We start from the raw sequence: 19,682 nt of genomic DNA, 5'->3' as shown, positions 1-19,682 counted from the left end.
ATCCATTCCTCTAGACATTGTAGACATTCTAGATCTTTGGAAAAATTCAGGTTATCGTTTGTTCAAGTATTTATATAATCCTTGATTAAACCAACTTCTATTGATTTCCTACTGTGTTTCAGGCCTTGTGATAGGCATTAAGTATGGAACGTGAATGAAATAGACATGGTTCAGACATGACAATCAGGAATTGAAAATATCTCAATAATTCCAATAAGTTGAAAGACCTGTTTTTTTGTTTTTGTTTTTAGTTTGAAAGGTCATTTGTTAAATGCAGAATAGAGAACACTCATTTAACAGCAGATTTTATGAAGACACATAAATACCACATGACTTAAGCACTTAGGTTGACTATAAAGCAGTATGAGGGAATGGAGATAGCCTGCTACATAACACTTATCATTGGTGTAATGGTGAGTTTCTTTCTTATCTTCCCTGGCAGACTCTCCCTTGAGGGCAGGGACTATATCATATTCACCTTCATGTCTTCCATACTTACTATAGTACTGTACAAGCATTCAGCCCATGCTGAATTAATGATTGAGTAAATATATATTAAAAAAATCAAACCTCCCCTATCTTAGACTGGATCAGCAAAAATACAATGTCCTGAATGCAGGAGGTCTGCACAATTTGTACCGTATACTACTGTGCTTGGCCATGCCTAGGGCTCTAAGTTTAGGGGAGGAGCCATATTCTTACAGAGATACTAACAGACTGGACCAGATCCAAAAGATAGCAATTGGTTGTCTGAAGTTGCGTGTGGTTTGATGTAAAGGAATGCTTGGCCTAAAAAAAAAAAAAAAAAAAAAATCTTATAAGGAACGGTTTGGCTTTCTACAAACATCTGAAGGACAAGCATATGGAAGAAGGAGTAGACTTGTCCTATTTAATTCCAAATGGCAGAATTAGAGTCAGTGGATGAAAATTATAAGGAAAAACTTTCTTAAACAGTTTGTAGTCTTCAGTGAGATACAACAATTCATTTATGTGGGTAGAGTATTACTTAATTGATCTGTATAATAGCTGAGTGGTTGGGCTAGAAGATGTTTAATATCCTTTCCAAGTCCAAGATGTAAAAACTTTATGCCAATAGGCATTACAATGAATAAGTGGATTCCATATTAGCATGTAACAAGCTACTCTAATTAATGGGCCACGTAACGACTATTTACAGGTATTAACATGACTGTTAATACTAAATATTTTTGCATTAGTCATGAAAATATTTCTGAAGGCAATAGGTTTTGACAGGGTGAAAGAAGAGGAAATCACACAGTTCCAGATCTTTGAAACAACTTAGCAAAATGAAAGAATTTTGGTTTGGCTGGAATGATGGGTGTAGGCAATGAGCCCAGAACAAGTCAGACCAGATCGCTTGCCATATGAACTGGGGCTGACGGTTGGGTCCCCAGGGGATGGCATGAGGGCAGTGCATGTGCTCTTGGAGACCCATACAGGCAAAGTTAACCAAAGACAGTAGGGAGGGCTGAGAGACAAAATAGAGCAAATCTATTACTATCCCCAAGTCCAGCAGCAGCAGCTGGACTCTAACTGGTCTAGAGCTGGTGAAGCTGAATCAGAAGAGAATCCACTCTGAAACTTTTCATGGAGGGTCCTGGTCATGGCTACAAGTGTTAGTGGCTTGCCTGCATTGGTCATTGGGCGTGTGGGGCATATTGGGAAGACTTATTGGCACAGAGTTGGGCACATACCCCACAAATCGATTGGTGGAAATCCTCAAAGTGAGCTTCAGAACCCACAGGAAGGCTTTGCTATTAACCTACAACTTTGGGATTCAAGGAATTTCAAAAGCAGCCCTCCAAATCTGTTCTGCTTTTTACTCCTACCACTTAGATCTCAAACATTTTTTCCTGCTTGGCAGAAATACCTTGGCTCCCTCTGAACAGGATGATGAGGAGGCTGGAATGTGTGTGAAGGAGTCGAAGGAGCAGTAGACAGATGAAAGCACAGGGAGCCATTCCTGGCTTCTGTAAAAGTGCACCTAGCTTTCTTCTGCGTATACACATGATTCCACTGAGCACTACTCTGCGATTATCTATCAAAAGACTTGACAGCAAACGTTTTGTTTAGTGGTCAGATTTCAGAGTTTTGACTGTGTTTGGAGTGTTTGCATTGGGAGGAAATTCCCAGGGAAAGGTAAGATAATATGCAGAATTAGCTGTGAGGATGAACAGAAAGCCGAGGACAAACAGCTTTCCCTGCAAAAGGGATTGCTAAACAAAAAGACAGTCAAGCTACTTCTGCACGTTAAGGTTGGGGTGGGTGGGAGCTGGTGGGTCTCCAGTTCTGAGCCTTGGGTTGCTCCGAAGAGGGTCCATGGTTCTACTGGTTAATTAAAGGGTCTGGGCCGTGTAGCTTGCTCTCCAGACAGCTACACCTCAGCCGCTACAAGAATTCAGCCAGCCCATGCTATGCAGCTGACCTTTGAACAACACAGGGCTTAGGGGCTCCTACCCCCATGCAGTCTGTGTATAACTTGGCTTCCCAAAAACTTACCCGCTAATAGCCTACTTGACCAGGAGTTTTACCAGTAATATAAACAGTCGATTCACACATATTTTGTACGTTGTATGTGTTATATACTGTATTCTTACAATAATACCTGGCATTTTCACATTTTTTTTCAGTATTTCTAGGCTATGTGGTTTGTCTGCAATTTTTTTCAAATTGTTGCAAGTCTCCAAAAATGTTTCCAATATATTTATTGAAAAATATCTGCATGGAAGTCGATCCCCATAAATAAATCTGTGGTGTCTAAGGGTCAACTGTATTTTCATTTAGGCATTCCAGTATCACATGCAATTAAACAGGATTAAGATGGTTTTCAATATATCCTATGAAAATCCTTTCCTCTATCCAGTTTCCCCAGCACACTCTCAGTGCCACAGTTTCCCTTTCCCTGCCCCTCTTGTGTGATAGTGGAAAGAGTTCAAATATTATCACCTTAGAGATAGACAGTGGCTCTACACTTGGTTGCTATATGACCTAGGACATCTCTTCACCTCTGGGAGTCTTAATTTCCTGTTCTATAAAATAGGATACCACAGGGGTTTGCTGTGGACATTAATTAAAGACGTGACTGGCATATAGAAGGTGCTCAACACTGTTAGTCCCTCCCACCTCTCCCTTCCTCGTTTTGCTTTGTTTTTGTTTTTTTAAGACTTATTAATTTATTTGACAGAAAGAGAGAGAGAGAGGGAGGAGAGGCAGAGGGAGAGGGAGAGAATCCCAAGCAGGCTCTGTGCTGAGCATAGAGCCCAATGTGGGGCTCGATTCCATGAACCTGAGATCATGACGTGAACTGAAATTGAGTTGGATGGGTATCCATCCAATTCCCCTTCTCTGTTAATTGCTCTCTTTGGGTCCCAATAATCATCTGTTGATCCCATCCCTGAAATAATAGGAGTGAGGACTGCTCTTGACCAAAGTAGGAAAGAGGAAAAGAGGTGAAAACTTAAAGCTAGTGCTATCCATTTCCCTCATTTTTAAAGGAATTGGAAAGGAAGGAATCCAGCATCAATCTTGAAAGATAACTTGGGTTTTCAGCACTTTCTCCCTCTCTCTGATTTCTCTGGCACTCACTCGCCAGTGAAAATGAAGAGTTCTGTCAACTAGATGCATGGAGGACGTTATCAGCTCAGAGAAGATAGATTATCAGCAGCTTCTCGCTTCCACATTTACAACAAACAGAACAGAACTGCCCACCCAGTGGTTATTATTTGATCACTAGGACCAAATAATGAAAAAAACATTCATTAAAAGGGCGTGGGTTTCATAGCAATACATTAGCATGAAACAAGGCGTTATGGGCACTCATAAGAAAGCAGTGTTATTTATCTGCTTTAAATATGGTATTTCGGACATTTGAAATGGCAAAAACATGGGGAGCAGTTGCATGGATTTATAGCTACTATTTGAACCATAAAAATAAAACTTAGAGGCAGAAATGCTGCTACATAATCCTTCATAGATCCCCTTATTAAAACTTAGACTGATTTTTAGAAAAATTAGGCTTTATTCTAAGTTGTCTTTCTTTTAATCAGCAAATAGAAATTTCCCTTTTTTTCTTAATTTTCATTTAATTCTCGTTCTGCATTGCCAATCTCTTATGAAATACTATGCTTCCTGTTGTTGCCTCTCTTTACATATATATCAAAGTATACATGTTTACTCCTATATGTCAAAGGATACAAATCATTGATGTTTTCAGAACAAACACCTCAGGACTTTCAATGCAGAAGGGAGGCATTGTGATTTTTTTTTTTAATACTAAACTGGCCATGATACACTGCAGTACTTCTCAGAGAGAATCATTCCATTTATTTTTAAAATGTAGCCAAGTCACTAATGAACTACCAGGTTGGCACTGGGAAAGGCCAATCTTTAAGTGTTATTCACAGCTATAAAGCAACAAAATATTATTTTCTGCCTTTTCCTTCCCTTTGCTTGGCTTTTGGAATATATCCCAAGTTCCTAAGTTCCATGGTCTTCTTCCTCTCTCCATCCTCCTTCCATTCTCTCCCAGGGGAAAAGTGGAAACTGCCAGGTGTCTGGCTTGAACACGTTTGTTTAACGGCAGGGATGTCCCTAATGTTGGACTATCAGAACAGGAGTAGCTGACATTAGCATCTCCATCAGATGGCAACCAGTGCAGGATCTGAGTTTGTGAGCTTGGAACGGGCCTTACAGGCATCTAATATGGAAGTGTAGTGCTAACCCTGTCCATCGTTAATGCCTGTGCCTTTGGTATACCAGAGTCACCAGACCTTAGATCCCTGTCACCCTCCACAAAAGATGGCTCGGAATGGCAAAACTCTGATCAAACCCTAAATAAGAATGGAAAGAGAACTGTATAACCCAGTGAGATCTTTCTTTCCTTTTCTACTGTGATGCTATTGAAAACGTAGCACTTGGCTACTCTTGCATAGTTACCAGAAGAGGCTCGCAAGTGCCACCATAAGAGAGTATATTCTACCGTAGGCTCTGTTCATTTACGTAGTAGGATAGTTATGCGAGATGAGCTGCCGGTCAGAAGCAGGCCAGCAAAAACTCCCACAGGGAAAGGTGTTAGGGCTGACCACCGTTAGCCACAGTAACCAGAACTAGGGTCCTAGTTTATGTCCTGTTAAACTTTTAATTGAGAGTTTTTTCATCATGAGGGCTATAAATCGCAGGCCAGGCTATGTTTCAGTTTAAGTCAGCCAAATATAAGAACAGCTTGGCCATATGCTTCTTTTTCAAAGAACTTTATTCATTTAGCCCCAGGCTCAGAATTCAATAATGTTTTCTATGGACTTTTTCTCTTCACATCAAATAATATTAAAGAGGAAAAATAGGGGGAAAAATTCTAATTATTCCCACATGGATACTCAGATAGGGCCAAACTGAATTATTCACAGTTTCCTTAAACACATCCTGGTTCCTGATCTCCACACGTGTGGGCACAGACCCTCCTGGAAAGCCCTCCTCCGCCTCTGCTTGTCAGAAGCCCACCCATTTTTTTTTTAAACCCACCCCACGGAATGTCTTCTTGTCTTCTCTGTGTGTCCTGCTGTGATCACCTCAGTCAAAAATAACAGCTGCTTCCCCAACATTGTCTTTTTGTCTTTTTTGAGACACCTTTTCCATAAGGTCTGTGAAAGCCTTGGGCTTTTGTGTAACTTCTCTACTGATCTTGGCAGTTTGGCGACAGTACCTTTGCTCCAGTCCGAATCCTTACAGAGATTCAGGGCAGGCTAGGGATAAATGGGATAGGCACTTCATAGCTATTTTGTTTCTTGGTGATTAAAGATTGGGCAAGTAGACAAATTACAGGGGAGCAGATACTTGCCAATGTGCTTGCTCCTGCCCTTTGGCTCTCCCAGGCATCTGTGAGAGCTCTCCGCTTCCCACTGCGGGTCAGGAATCTGTAGTGTTTCTCCTCCGCGTGTTAAAGCACTTGAAAGTTTATTTTTCGCTGGAAGAGCTTTATTTGATTCATTTCTTTGTAATGCAGGGTGGTAACATACTCAGCTGTTTATGCTTATTTGAAGTCGCTTTTCATTTAAGACGTTTATCACACCCTTCCTTTTTTTCTTTCTTTCTTTCTTTCTTTTTTTTTTTTTCTTTTTTACCTGGCGGCAGCTGCGTTGGAGCAAGCAAACGGGCTTTCTCTAACTTTTATAGCCGGGAAGGAAATCTGTGCCCAGGGCTTCTTTTTCTTCTACTGCCTGTTCTTTTACCCTTCTCTTTTTAACTCTTTTAGGGAGTGCTGCTTCTTGGCGCTTAGTCAGCTCTGGGGCACGGCCAGTGCTCGCGTCTGCCCTCCGCTCTGCGGGGGGAACTCGGCGGCGGGACCTGCCGGTCTGCGGGGCTCCGGGTGACTGTGTACGTTCCCAGTCTCCTCTCGTCCTCTGATTGGCTGCCCGGCGTCATGTGAGGGCCGGGGGTTGGAATTCCGAGTTGTGGCTTTTGGCACTCCTTTTTTCTTTTTAAAAATCGCCTGGTGTGGGGAGCTCCGCCGGGCTGGGTGCCTTGCTCTCTGACTGAGTGAGACTGGAGACGGACGGAAACAGCCACAGGGCAGACTGAGGTGGCAAAAGGAAAATCTGCCGAGATGTTCAGTCAGGGCCCCAGGACCCCAGCTTCAGGCTGCTACTATCTAAATTCCATGACACCTGAGGGCCAGGAGATGTACTTGCGATTTGATCAGACTACGAGACGCTCTCCTTACAGGATGAGCCGGATTCTAGCACGCCATCAGCTAGTGACTAAAATTCAACAAGGTGAGTGGCCGGTAGTGGCAGGCGGTTGCTAATTCTGATTTTTGTCTCTATTTGGTGCTAACCCAGTTTTTTGTTTGTTTGTTTTACATTGTTGTTTTCACTTTACAATACATTGGATTTCTGTGCCACGCCGCTTGTAGCTTTTAGAAATAACTTCAGGCAGCAGGTTTAAGCCAGCAGTGACAGCGCTTAGCTGCCACATAACTCAACATACAGTGCGCAGAAAACTTCATGATAGGATGGTGTATCATCTCTTTCCAAAATTTATGTGTGCCGACACAATAAACGAGACAGGTTTACTCCGTGTGTATTTTAGGAGCTTTTCTGCAGGTTGCTCACTCTCTGTCACGTTTAAAACTTGGACATTTGTTTATTTGATCGGGGGGTTAGGAGGGGACTGACTTGCACCCTGCCCAGATTCTTTAGAACACTCTTAGTGACAAGGGAAAGTTAGAATTCTGTTCTTAAGGCCATTGGGCTGAAAACCAAAATCACATCCTCTATTTGTATGCTTATGTCAGTGGTTGCCTCTGATTTGTTGATATTGTTTTTCTGGTAAAGGATAAAGGTGCCTGTTAAGTTCAAAACAAAGCTTGTGACCTGTGCTTAGAAGTACCAGCTTCCTGAGGAGAGGGAAGAGGATATTGATTACAAGTTGCCAGATACTCCTTTTTATTCTCTGCAAAAAAAAATTAAGTAAAAGTAAAGTAGATCAACAGTCTGGGCATCACTAAAACTCGTCATTTTCCAAAAATAGTTAAAACATGCTCCTTATCTTAGAGTAGATCTGTAGAAGCTTGAAAATGAAAACATTCCTAGGAAGCCCCTAACTGGTGCTCATTTAAAAGACATGCACCGAATAACCACATGATCACAGTAAGTTTACAAAGTTTATGACCCACCCCTCCTGGACTAAAACAAAAAAAAATAACAGAATTATTATATCGGTGATACAAAACTTACCAGCAATTTCTAGAGCCATTATACAAATATAATTTCCACTTAAATTAATGAATTTAAGATTATATTGAATTTTAGAAGGGAAGTTAGGGTTTGTAATCGTGAAAATCTTATTGTAATGTTTCCAAAAGGAACAATATGTATTCTCGCGAGTAGCAGTTGATGAGATTGTTTCCTTGGAAATTAGGATTTGTTTGTAAAGGTTCAGGAACTGGTTATGTGTGAAGGATACTGGACCTACATACCAGTCTGATTTCAGGAAGGATATTATGTCATTCCATAAACTCAGTGTTCAGGTCTTGATTGAATAGAAACAAAAGTAATTATTTCCCTGTGGCTTGATTTAAAAATACATTAGGCTTAGAATAAAAACTAGCTTCATTTTAGCTCTAGAGATCTCTGACAGTGGTACTTTACCAGATGCCATCATCACTATGGACGTAGGGGCTTGACAAATGTTTGGTGATGATTTATAATCTACACTCGGTAATATTCTCCAGTATGCATATAAAGTGTATTATGTTGGAAACACTGCATATAGAAATCGTTTGAAGTTGCTTTGTGGATCTCTTTAAATGTATTTACAATAATTGATTTCATTAAAATTCTTGATGTTCTTTTGGGATGAAGTTTGTATTCCCGTTGAAGATTTGAAGTTATGAACACATGCATGATCATTGAAAGTGTACTATGAGTCTGTTTCATTTGCCTAAATGGAAAATGTGAGCATTCTCACCTTTCTGTGTTGAGCAACGGGATGTCTGAAGCCAATGAATGCCTAGAAATCAAGAGTGATAATGAAGATCATAGGGAGGCATGAAGGAACAGTCCAGTGGTTGGGAACTCATCGTTTATTGATATCATACAGTTGTATAGTAAGCCATAGTATAGTATAGTGAGCTTCTGAAAACAGAAGCAAAATGATTTTACTAGGTTTACTGTATTATTAGATCGTTTCACTGTAATAGTAGAGAATACTGATATATATTTCAATTTATTTTACCCTCAAAAAAAAAAAGGTCCTGGGAATACAAGCTATTATACCCATTTTAAAGGTCAGAAAACAGAGGCACATAGAGGTCAAGTAACTTCTCTCAAGTTACATAGTAGGAGCTGGTATTTGAATATAACTCTGAAGCCCATGCTCTTCGATACACTAAACTGTTTTTGATTTTTGAGTGTTAAAGTATTGGACCTGTGGTTGATTTTAGAGTCTGTAATATGCCAAAGACATTTCAGTCTTTTCTACTCAGGATGCAGTAATGAGCCATTTGACAGGATCAGAATTGGTCACCACAGTGAGATTTCCAGTCAGGTTTTATTTCGCTGATGCAAGCAAAGTGCTGTGTGTTTTACCTTCCTCGAACAGTTAGTGTCCAATAGTGCATGATGTCAAGTTACTTTACTAATCATTCAATTAAAGTTTATCCAGTGCATATTAAATTAATAACACCATTATTTTTTGTAGTTCACATATCAGTATCGAAATGACAGCAACATCAGCAAGATTGTTTACATTACTCTACTGTCGATCTTTCAAGGAAAATTTAGCATTGTATTAATATAATTTGGAGCATTATTACTTATGATCATAATCTCTCCTGGCTGTTGGGAACAGTGCAAACAAGAGTAAGTTGCTCCCCACTGACCTCATCACAGTGAGCTAATCATTGAATGGCATTGACATGATTCAACAGCGGATACACTCAGGAGAAGGAAAAACAAAGAGAAGAAATAAAGGCATCTTTGATGATACATAGGATCAGAATTAGTTGCTCAAACCCAGGATGAATCTAAACTTGCTCATCTTATGGTATGCTCCAAAATAACAGGCATCATTTCTCTAGCCTTCTTTACAGTTCTGGAGTTTTGAGTCCCTTTAAAAGAGAGCTTTAAGAGAGAATATGGTTTTGCAAAGTCAAAGTGTATTGTAAGTCATACTGCCCATAATCCCTACTCCACAATCTCGCTGAATCAATGGGGAAATTGTTGTATGGAGAGAGAATGGAAATAATAATGGTCTTTATGTCCCTCATTAGCAGGCACTGGGGAATGGAAGAGGGAGGATGCTGGGGAGGTGAAAGCAGAGCATGTTAGGCCACAGGAAGGGAGAATTGGGATCTCGTGTCATTATTTGATGGCTATGTTGTATTGCCTATGTGTGCACCATGCGGGAAACCTATCCACTCACACACGTGCTATTCGGAAGATCCAAATCTAAGCAAATACATAAATGTCATTATTTGCTTTGTGAAAGAATTCGTCTTGCTATTAAACTATTTTTTAAAATCATTTTAAATGCTTAAAACGGCATGAAGTGGACTCCATCGCAGTCAAGTTCACCAAACCAGAAAAAAAAGAGACCGGGATGCAGGCTCTTATTTAGACACTCTCTCGTTCTTTTACTGTGGCAGATTTCAGGACCTCACTGGGCTTCTGCTTCTTGATCAGAAAATAAGATGGTCAGTCTGCGACTTCTCAGGTTTTTTTCTGGTCCTCAGGTCCTCTCTATGGTTGAGTCAGTAACTCCTTGAACAAGAGGGTGCAAAGCAGAGGAACATAAACCTAAAATAATAGAAGCTGAAAAGGAAACAGAGCAGCTTTCTAATGTGGAATAAATCAGTGGCTTCTAATTTTTCTACAACTGGTCAAGGAAATGGTAAAGCAAAAATCAGATTTTAGTTCTACACCTGTCACTAAGTAATTGTGTCATCTGGGGCAAGTCATAAATTCCCTGGGCATTCTTTCCTTCTTCCATAAAATAAAGGGTCTGGATTAAATAAACGTGAAGTTCCCATCATCTCTAAAATTCTAGGGCTCAGATCACAGGTGTTGTTTTAGAGAGACAATTCTTATTTACATTTTTCTTATGTCATTCAGTTATCTACCCGAACATGTTTCTTTGATACCTGTTTCATGCTCTCATTATCAGTTTATTTATTTATTTATTTTAAAGATTTTATTTATTTATTTGACAGAGATAGAGACAGCCAGCGAGAGAGGGAACACAAGCAGGGGGAGTGGGAGAGGAAGAAGCAGGCTCACAGCAGAGGAGCCTGATGTGGGGCTCGATCCTGTAAACGCCAGGATCACGCCCTGAGCCGAAGGCAGATGCTTAACCGCTGTGCCACCCAGGCGCCCCTCTCATTATCAATTTAATAGGAATGTTAGGATGTCCAGTCTTGTGGACTATTTAAATGTCATTATAACGTACAATTATAAACCAACTTGTAAAAACCATTCTTTCTCCGGAGTCCAGGCCTGTGAAATGGAGTTATTGTGGTGCCTGGCCTATTGCAAGGACTGTAAGGATAAGAGCATGTCCATCCGTGTGTGTGTGTGTGTGTGTGTGTGTGTGTGTGTGTGTGTGTCTCCCCACTCTCACAAAAAAAAGACCTCTTGATAGAAAATACAGAATGTAGAAAATTTTTGCAACTGGAACAATTAGTGAAAGTCGGATTTGCATTTTCATTAACTTTTTATTGGAGACTCCTTTTAAAGATCGCACCTGAGCTGAACTTAACCAAAGAGTGGAATAAACTGCCTTCCTTATGTTCCCAGGGAATGGAACTGGGCCATTAGTGATGTGCTGGCTCTCTCATTACTCCATCAGGTCGGATGGCATCTTGGGAATTTGCCCCACCTAAGCGGTGGCCTTGTTCATCCCGGTGGGTGAGCCCCCCACCAACTGGAGAGCATCCACGGAAATTAAACAATCATTTATGCTTTGGGAATCGCCCTTTCTCTGTGTCCAGTACTTTCTTACCCAACTACTTTCAGAAGTGGAGGGTGGATACACTGGCAGAAGGACAGATGGAACACGAAAACAGGGTGAGAATGCATCAGTCACGTATTGCTCAAGTTCTTTCTTAAAAAAGTGGCAACTGTCGGAAATTCACATTTCGTGAATCAGAGCCTCTTTTCTGTTCCATGCTGGTGACCGAAGGGCCTGTCCACAAAGGATACTGTGTAACCGAAAGTTACAGGAAAATCTGTTCAATGAATTAAGTCAATGAACTTTGAGTAACATTTTTAAAGTTATCATGTATGAAAGTATTAAGAATGTGAGCAGTTCAGAAATAAGTACTGGAGGGAAAGTAGAGAAGAGCGATATGCTTGTACACACGTAAAAGTTGAGAGTTTAACTTTAACCAAATTGAGACATCCAAAGCTGCACGTCACTGCTTTTATTAGCTCTAATTTTATAAACACACATCCCAGATGCAGGCAGTTGCCAAATTTGGATTTTATGATATTACTTTAAGTGACTAGAGATTCATTTTTTTCTCCTCTTTTCCCCAAAGTCAGTGCTTTAATTCTATGTAAATTCTGGACCCTGGTCCACTCTTATAAAGCACGGTTCCCCTTCCCTTAGCCACCTAATCATGGGCAGTGCTTCTGAGTCTTCTGAGTCTAAGCAACACCAATTGAGGACCCAAGCAAACTTAGAGAGAAAATAAGTGGGTTCTGGTAGACCTCTATACAAAGGACAATAAATCAGTTGGGATTTAATGGAGGCAGGTCATTCATGAGGATGCGCCTCGTCTCTGCATTTCATGAGGTATGAGGACAAGTCTAGGGAAGTCTAGGGAAGAAGATACAAGAAGATAGGAGACCATGAATTGCATAGATGGTATTTGAATGAAGGATCATGAGAAAATCATTTTCTGTCTCTTCAGGGGCAGTGTGAATATGATTTTGGTATGGGTAAAGACAACATATTTTCATTTACATTCTAATGCATTACCTATAGGATCTAAGTAGTGGATAAAATAATATTTAACTCAGTTAAGGTTATAAAAAGATAAAGCTGATGAAGAGAAAAATGTAGGTTAATTAATATGATAAAGCTAGGGAGAGATATTACATAAAAGTATGAAACATAAGGCACTGAATAATTACTAAAAGTGGGCTATAAATTTAGCTTGAGCTTCCCTGATCTAAACAAGGAGGAGAACATGATCAGGGGAAGATTTGGCATGTCCATGGTAAAAGCATACCAGCACAGCTTTTCCTGGGACCTGATGTTTGGGAGATTTTTCTCTGAGGAACTAGATCTATGAGAGCTGTTTCTCATACGAATCTCATAAAGGGAACACTAAGGAGATGTGGTACATGAATTAAACATTCCTACGGCGAATCCAATTGCAAGTTTCCTATAGCATCCCGCAGTGAACAGGGGCGTAACAACAAATTATCTTTCAATACAAATGCTTGGGCGTGGGGTGAGGGGCTCAGAACAAGGAGGTTCAGGTATGCACTCTGATTCTCCGGCTTAATCTCTAAATAGCGTGGAGACTGTGTAGAGACCTTTTCTCAGTTGGCTTCACAGAACACTAGTCCTGGTAGATATTCAGGGAAAAATGTTTCTGTGGTTAAGGAAGTTGGGAAATAGTATATCCTCTTTCCCTTTTTGGAAATTCACACTTGTGAAACGTTCAGAGAAATCCTGAAGAAAGTAATTTAACTTTGTTTCAACTGGTATATTTCACCATGAAACCATTTTTCACCGGATACCAGGAAGTGACATCTTATAAAACCACTTTCCCTGGGGAACACATTTTGGAAAAACTGATTTAGGAGGATTCAGGGCCTGGGGTTCATTCAGATCATTCTCTTTGACTGTATTTCTTGCATGGATTGGGCAATAGACAGCGTGAGGTTATATTTTGGAGAGTAAATTGCAAGTACTTTTTGTTTTCAAATTAGGCCATCTCCATATACTCTAAAAATCATCTGGGTAAAGACAGGATGGACATCTCTTTATAAAAATTAACAAACAAAAGAAGATTCTAACCTGATTAGGTGGCCCCTGCATTTTTGCCAGGCAGAAAACTGAAGCACTAGGTATATGGACCGAGTTAATAATTCTAACAAGAATGCAATCAGTCTTCAGATAACTCTACAAGATAGGTTCTGGTGGGCCAGAAGGAAGAAATTATTGCTTTTTGGCTCTGAATTTGTCTAACCCACGATAAAGCTGAAGCCCTGGGCAAATTCCAAAGGGGTCTGCTATTATCACAGCTAATTCAGGATATTCCATTATTGCTGGGAAGTGGAGTCACTGCCCCACAGGAAAGAAACAGGAAACTCTTCAGCAGTGTCAGATGCTCCTTGGCTATCCGTGATGTGGGATATGGACTCTCTGAGACTCAGGAATTGATGAGTGTGGCTCAAAGTCCATTTCTTTTTTTTTTTTTTTTTTTTCAAAGTCCATTTCTGACTTCATGGTCTGAACGTATCTTTGGTTACTGTGAAGTCTCTGTCACTATGACAGAATAAAGTGAATTAATAGGTAGTAGATCATTTTAATTAGTCAAGTTGGTTTGATTTAGTTGAATAAGCCACTTACAAGTTTCTCAGGAAGCCTGCAAATATATTCTTAAGGTATTTTTCCTTGTGCTGACAAAGAGATAGCACATTAGCCTTTGCATTATGAATGAAACTTTGGAAGAGAATCCACAAAATGGAAAAAAGTTACAGCAGAATGCATGGGGAATTGGCCTGTCCAGCGCGCACCCCCATGTTGTAAAGCCACAGAGGACCATAGCAATCACTATAGAACGGTGCAGTCTAGGGTGGGACAGGCACACAGATGACCATGACAATTTGTACACTATTGTTTGAACAGACCTGAATTCTCCCTCTCTCTTTCTTTTTTAAAATTTAGAATCTAAAGGAATTTAAATGGACCAGTTACAAAATAACTGAAAATTACAGAGCATGCTAATGCTGTGAAGGAAAGAGAAGGAAATCAACCAAAATAGATCCAAAATGTCTGGCTGGGCTCTCAAATGATTTCCCTCACAAGGTGTAGGAATCCTGACCATTTTAAATGTCTGACAGAGGCAGAGCTGACTAAAATACCAACGATCTGCGTTGCCTTGCCTCTCTAACACTCTGATAAAATACAAGAGCCAACAGGGTAGAGGAAAAGAGTAGAGGTTGTAATGAAACTAGGCCATCTCAAGTAACTAACTTACCTGTCAGTATTTTGAGCTAAGGAAGGCTTTCTCTTCCGTACTCCAAGTCTCCGCTTCCTAGCTAATTTTAAAAATCATACATACGGATGGCAAGAACCTTGGATTAGTACTCAGCCTCTGTAAGTGAATAGTAGCAATTCACATCCCCTTGTATTCTCCAGATGACAGACTGGGAAAAAGTACGGTAGTCATCAAATCATATTTTTCTCTGGGAGTTTTACTACCCCAATATTATTTATAATGTTTAAAGTTACTAAAAGTAGCAAGAGAGACTCACAGTCCCAGGGATAATGGTATTCCAACCATTCCCCCCTAAATAAGACTGGGGTTCTTAATAGAGGAATTTAAATCTCTCCCAGATGCTTTGAAGGACACAAGCCACGTCCTCCTAAATGAATTTCCCAAAATAGAGAATGAAATCCATTGCAAAGCCTAAAGGCATGTGTTGTGGATAGCAAGTTCTTAGTAAGCAAATCACCTTCATGTCAACCATTGATGTCTTTTGAGTAGGAGGGTCCGCTAACACCCCTTCCCAGTACATCCTCACCCTCCCCATTAATGCTGCATTCCACCTGCTGTTACTATCTCAGAGTTATTGCAAGAATTAAGTGCAATAATATAATTAAACAAAGAGTACAGTGCCTGGCACATAATAAGTGCTCATTATAAGAAAAAAAATATGTATACTAAACAAACATCCATGTACATATGGCCCTTCAAGGAACTCTATCATCAAATGAAGAATAAATTATACACTTTATACCAAGTTTACTAAGACAGGCATACATACTGCCACATTTTTGTGTCCTCAAAAAGCATCACAAAATGTAAAGCAAAGGAGTTTTTTTGTTGTTGTTTTGGTTTGGTTTTTGGTTTTTTGGTGTGTTTTTTCCTTTTATCTTAAAACTGTAATGAAATCTATCACCTTTCCCAAATGTGATTTCCTTTACTTCATTTACTTAGTAACATCAGTTTACTAAGTAATGAATGTACAGCAGTCACTTTCAGTTGCCCTGTGCTGACCTGAAATGATGGGTTTAGGCCAAGTTTCAACTCATATAGATAAACAGCAAAGCCCGTTGATCCCCACCTCCTGGCAAATTAAAGAGACCGTTCTGGACAGGAAGTGTTCCTGGCTCCTGGAACCGCTTGGTAGGAAACTCTAAAGCTGAGAGCCAGCAGCAGAGCTGGAGGAAGGGGGCTGTGCTCTCATCAGAGGTAGACCAGAGTGAAAAAGGCCAGGGAGGTGACCAGTCGGGCCTGAGACAAGCATCACCAACCAGTAGTCAAATTAGATCTCTGTGCCTGATGGGTGAATCTATGATGTCTGAATCCCCCTCCCAAATTGTTGTGATTTTCTAAACCGATAAGTTTTTGAGATTGTTGCTAATTTTGTAGAAATTTTCCCATATTAAACGGTCTTTGTGTGGAAGAGTTAAAAAGAGAGGCTGCACCATGTAGATAAACTTTCTAATATCGTTAGCAATGTAAAAAGGCAGCACCCTTTCTCAAACTAATTCAAACACATTATTTAAGAAACTTCCATTGCCCATTTCCTCTAGGATATCATTCCTTTTGATTGAGGAATAATCTTCATCATTGTTGAATTCCTCAGCTAGGAAAGACTGCCTTTGAACACGATCATTAGCATTTGCTGAAATGTGTTCTTAGAGAGTGGAATGGATTAAATACACAGGGACTCTTTTTGCTTTATTTATGTGTGGAATATACACAGTCTTAGGAAACTCCATGTAGGAGGCCCCTCCACAAAGACTGAAGTATCAGGTAGTACATGCTTTGTACATCATAACTTAAGTGTTAACCTTAAACTTCATCAAAGACTTACTTGGTAGGATAAAATATTTGATGTTTGTATCTGACATCCTGGAAACCCTGAGAAACTATTCTAATAGTAACTCCTTAACTGGTGTGTAGGACGGTTTGTGGAGCAATTCCAGAGGCGTTCTCTTTTTGAACCTTATGTAAAATGGTACTATGATCTTCGATTAGGAAGCTTTGCCACCTAGAATCCTTCAGAGACCTGACCAATGTATATGGAAGTTTCCCTACTTTGAAATGTTTCCAATCTCGTTTTCCTGAGCCCTTCCTTTGGACGCAGATTTTCACCTGGGGTTGTTGTATGGAACAGCACACTTACGTGAGTGGCTAGAGAAGCAGAGACTCACTTCATGGAATAAGGAAACTTGGCAGTGAGCAATGCGTTTATTAAACATTAACTAATGGGTAGAATAGAGGTGGTTTCAGAGGCCAGGTTTTCCCTTCCCTCCTCTGTTCAGAGTACAATTACTTCCTCACCTCCAGCTTACAATTCAGTTTCTAATGAAGCCTTTCCATTCCTGGTTCATGTGACGTGTCTCCTGTCACTTTGTCTCCTCCTCCCACCTTTGGTTACTCTAGCAGGGCTGACCCCAGACACTAGTGGCTTGTGTTCTGTGAAGCTTACTGCTTTGTTCCAGAATGCAGGAGTGAGGTGAAGTTGAGACAGGCTATTTTCAGCTCATTAAGTGTCAGTCATGCCTCCTGCAGGCTATGGGAGTCCGTGTAGCATGTGCCTGGGGGTGCAGGAGCCCTGCCCCTGGGCCCAGGGCGAACATTTCCACTGACTCACCCAAGTGAAAAGAAAAGTGAGTGTCTGGGTTGGTCATGGAGAGGCAGGTTGTCAACATAGTTTACTAGCATTTCTGTGCATTTACATAAAGGATTTGGGTCTGAGGATGGTGATTGGACTTTTTATAAATTTTACAACACACATTTTAGGTTTTGAAACATTTACAACATTTTATTTTATTTATTTTTTTGGAAAGATTTTATTTATTTATTTGAGAGAGAGAGAGCACAAGCAGGAGGAGGGGCTAAGGGAGAAGCAGGCTCCCTGACACGGGGCTCGATCCTAGAACCCGGCGACCATGACCTGAGCCAAAGGCAGACGCTTAACTGACTGAGCCACCCAGGCGCCCCCATTTACAACATTTTAAAAATAGCAACATTATACCTATAGCTACTCCTCTTGAGGGCTCGATATGACGTACCATGGACTATTTTCAATACTACATATATTGGTGTCTGATTTAATTTTCATGAAGACCTGAGAGTTCAGTTTACTCCTCTGGAAAATAAATATGGCAAGGCCTAATGCTTAAGGTTTTACTATGTTTATCTTCCAGATGAGTAAACAGAGGCTTACAGAGTTAAATAACCTTCCCAAAGTCTCCCAGCAAGTAGGTGGCAGAGGTGGGCTTTGAACTCAAGTCTGTATGACCTAGGAGCCCACATTATTCACCACTGAGCAACCCCATCACCCTCATAATTATAGGTAGTCATGGTCTACTTGGAACCAAAGAAGGTTGTTCGTTTTGGTTTTTTCCATCATTTTAGGCCTAGTTGGTCCTCTCTTCCTCACCCGCCCTTCAAGTTGCTGGAGGATTTCTCTGTGCCTCCAAGACCAGCAGCAACTCCAAGCAACCATCCTATATACTAACTACCCTCCCACTGCTGTCTTGAGGGCGGGCTGCTTTTTATCAAGAATGCTCTGTCCAAAGTAAATGTCAAGGCAGCAACATTCCAGCCTTTGGCAAGGAATCTAGCTTGGTTAGGTAGGAACAAGCTAACAGAGGGAAAGGACAGATTCTTCCACCCTTAGGGAAAAGTCATTTTCTCTACTCCCAAAACTGCAAAATGCTGCCCTTCTTCCTAGAAAGTGCCGGAGGCAGAATGCTCATCCTCCCACAAGTTTTCTCAGGGCTCTTAGGGCGCAACTAGCTCTGTGGCCCCTGTAACCTTCACAGGGGGCCTCTGCAGACAAGAAGCAAGATGGGAGTTAGGTCAAACCTGTCTTGTTCTCTAGACCCTAAATCTCAAGTCCAGCAGTTCTGTAGTGGAAGGAAAGCAAGTAGTAAAGCAGGGTCCCAATTTCCAGAGAGAAATCCTGTATGGAGATTTTTTCCCCCCAGATTTTGCAATTTGACCTCAGTCTCAGCCGAGGCCCATAGAGCAGAATAGTTGCAGTTGTGCTCTGACTGCTCTGCACTTGTAGCTAGAGAACAGTAGCCGGTCAGAAGAAAATATCGATGTTCTGCCAACTTCTCCTGTTTGTGAAATTTTGCCAGAAGCAAAACAGGATCAAAAATAATAAACAGACCTCCTCCCTTGCTTCATGACTGCTATTTACATAAAGAGATTGATGAACTGACAGTGCTGTGTGAATGCTCAGGGAAGGGAATTTTTTAAGGAGAAAAAATTAATTTTTTGGTGCTTGGTTGCATAGGGTTCGAGGTTTTCTCAAATCACTGGGTTTCCAAAGAGACAAACCCTAGCACAGATAGTGCTGTTTCTCCAGTGGGCTGGACTAACCCATGGAGATAAAACAACTTGACACATGAATTACATGCTGCTATAAAACCTTTGCAGGGAAAATGCATCTTGAAGACTCAGGAACAGTGTGAGTCTCAAGTGAAATAGTAATGTTTCCAGGAGAAAGAGAAACTTGACCTGTATGTGCAGTAACCTCAGGGAACTGGAAGGCAGGAGGCCTGGGGGCTGGGACACCTCTGTCCTAATCTGGTCACTGTGGATGATTTTATTTAACTTCTTGGTGCCTCAGTTTCTTCATCTATCAGATGGGAATCATATCAGCTCCTACTTTGAGTAATATTAACGAGGAAAAAAAGAATCGGTGTGAAATCAATTCGAATGGAGGGATGCTCAGTTCTGGGCTGGCTAAGCAATGTTGGGGTGCACCTGATAGGGATCACCGGACTGGTCTGCACACAGGTGCCACACAAAGCAAGACCTAGCTCTTTATCCTCAGTTGGACACAAAGTGTCACCGTACTTGCTTCCTCTTCCTTGAATAATAATTCATATCACTCCTCAAGGTTATGGGAATAATGAACCACTCTGTGGTTTTTGTCTTATTTTTAATTGGTTCTCAA

The 19,682-nt window shown here is 40.8% G+C and overlaps 1 protein-coding gene across 1 annotated transcript in view; it reads left to right on the top strand.

The window, feature by feature from the left end:
• Positions 1–5,043: 5,043 nt before the first annotated feature.
• The window catches only part of STARD13 (StAR related lipid transfer domain containing 13), a 177,712-nt gene continuing 163,073 nt past the window's right edge, over positions 5,044–19,682 (top strand). Inside the window, exon 1 of the mRNA XM_008692223.2 lies at positions 5,044–6,788. Within this exon, the coding sequence (XP_008690445.2) occupies positions 6,620–6,788 (169 nt within the window). The 5' untranslated portion in view covers positions 5,044–6,619. The remainder of the gene's footprint in view (positions 6,789–19,682) is intronic.

This window comes from Ursus maritimus, unplaced genomic scaffold, assembly GCF_017311325.1.
Source record: "Ursus maritimus isolate PB19 unplaced genomic scaffold, ASM1731132v1 scaffold_10, whole genome shotgun sequence".
Taxonomy (NCBI): Eukaryota; Metazoa; Chordata; class Mammalia; order Carnivora; family Ursidae; genus Ursus; species Ursus maritimus.
The sequence above is the reverse complement of the archived record's forward strand: the minus strand, read 5'-3'. Positions and strand labels throughout refer to the sequence as shown.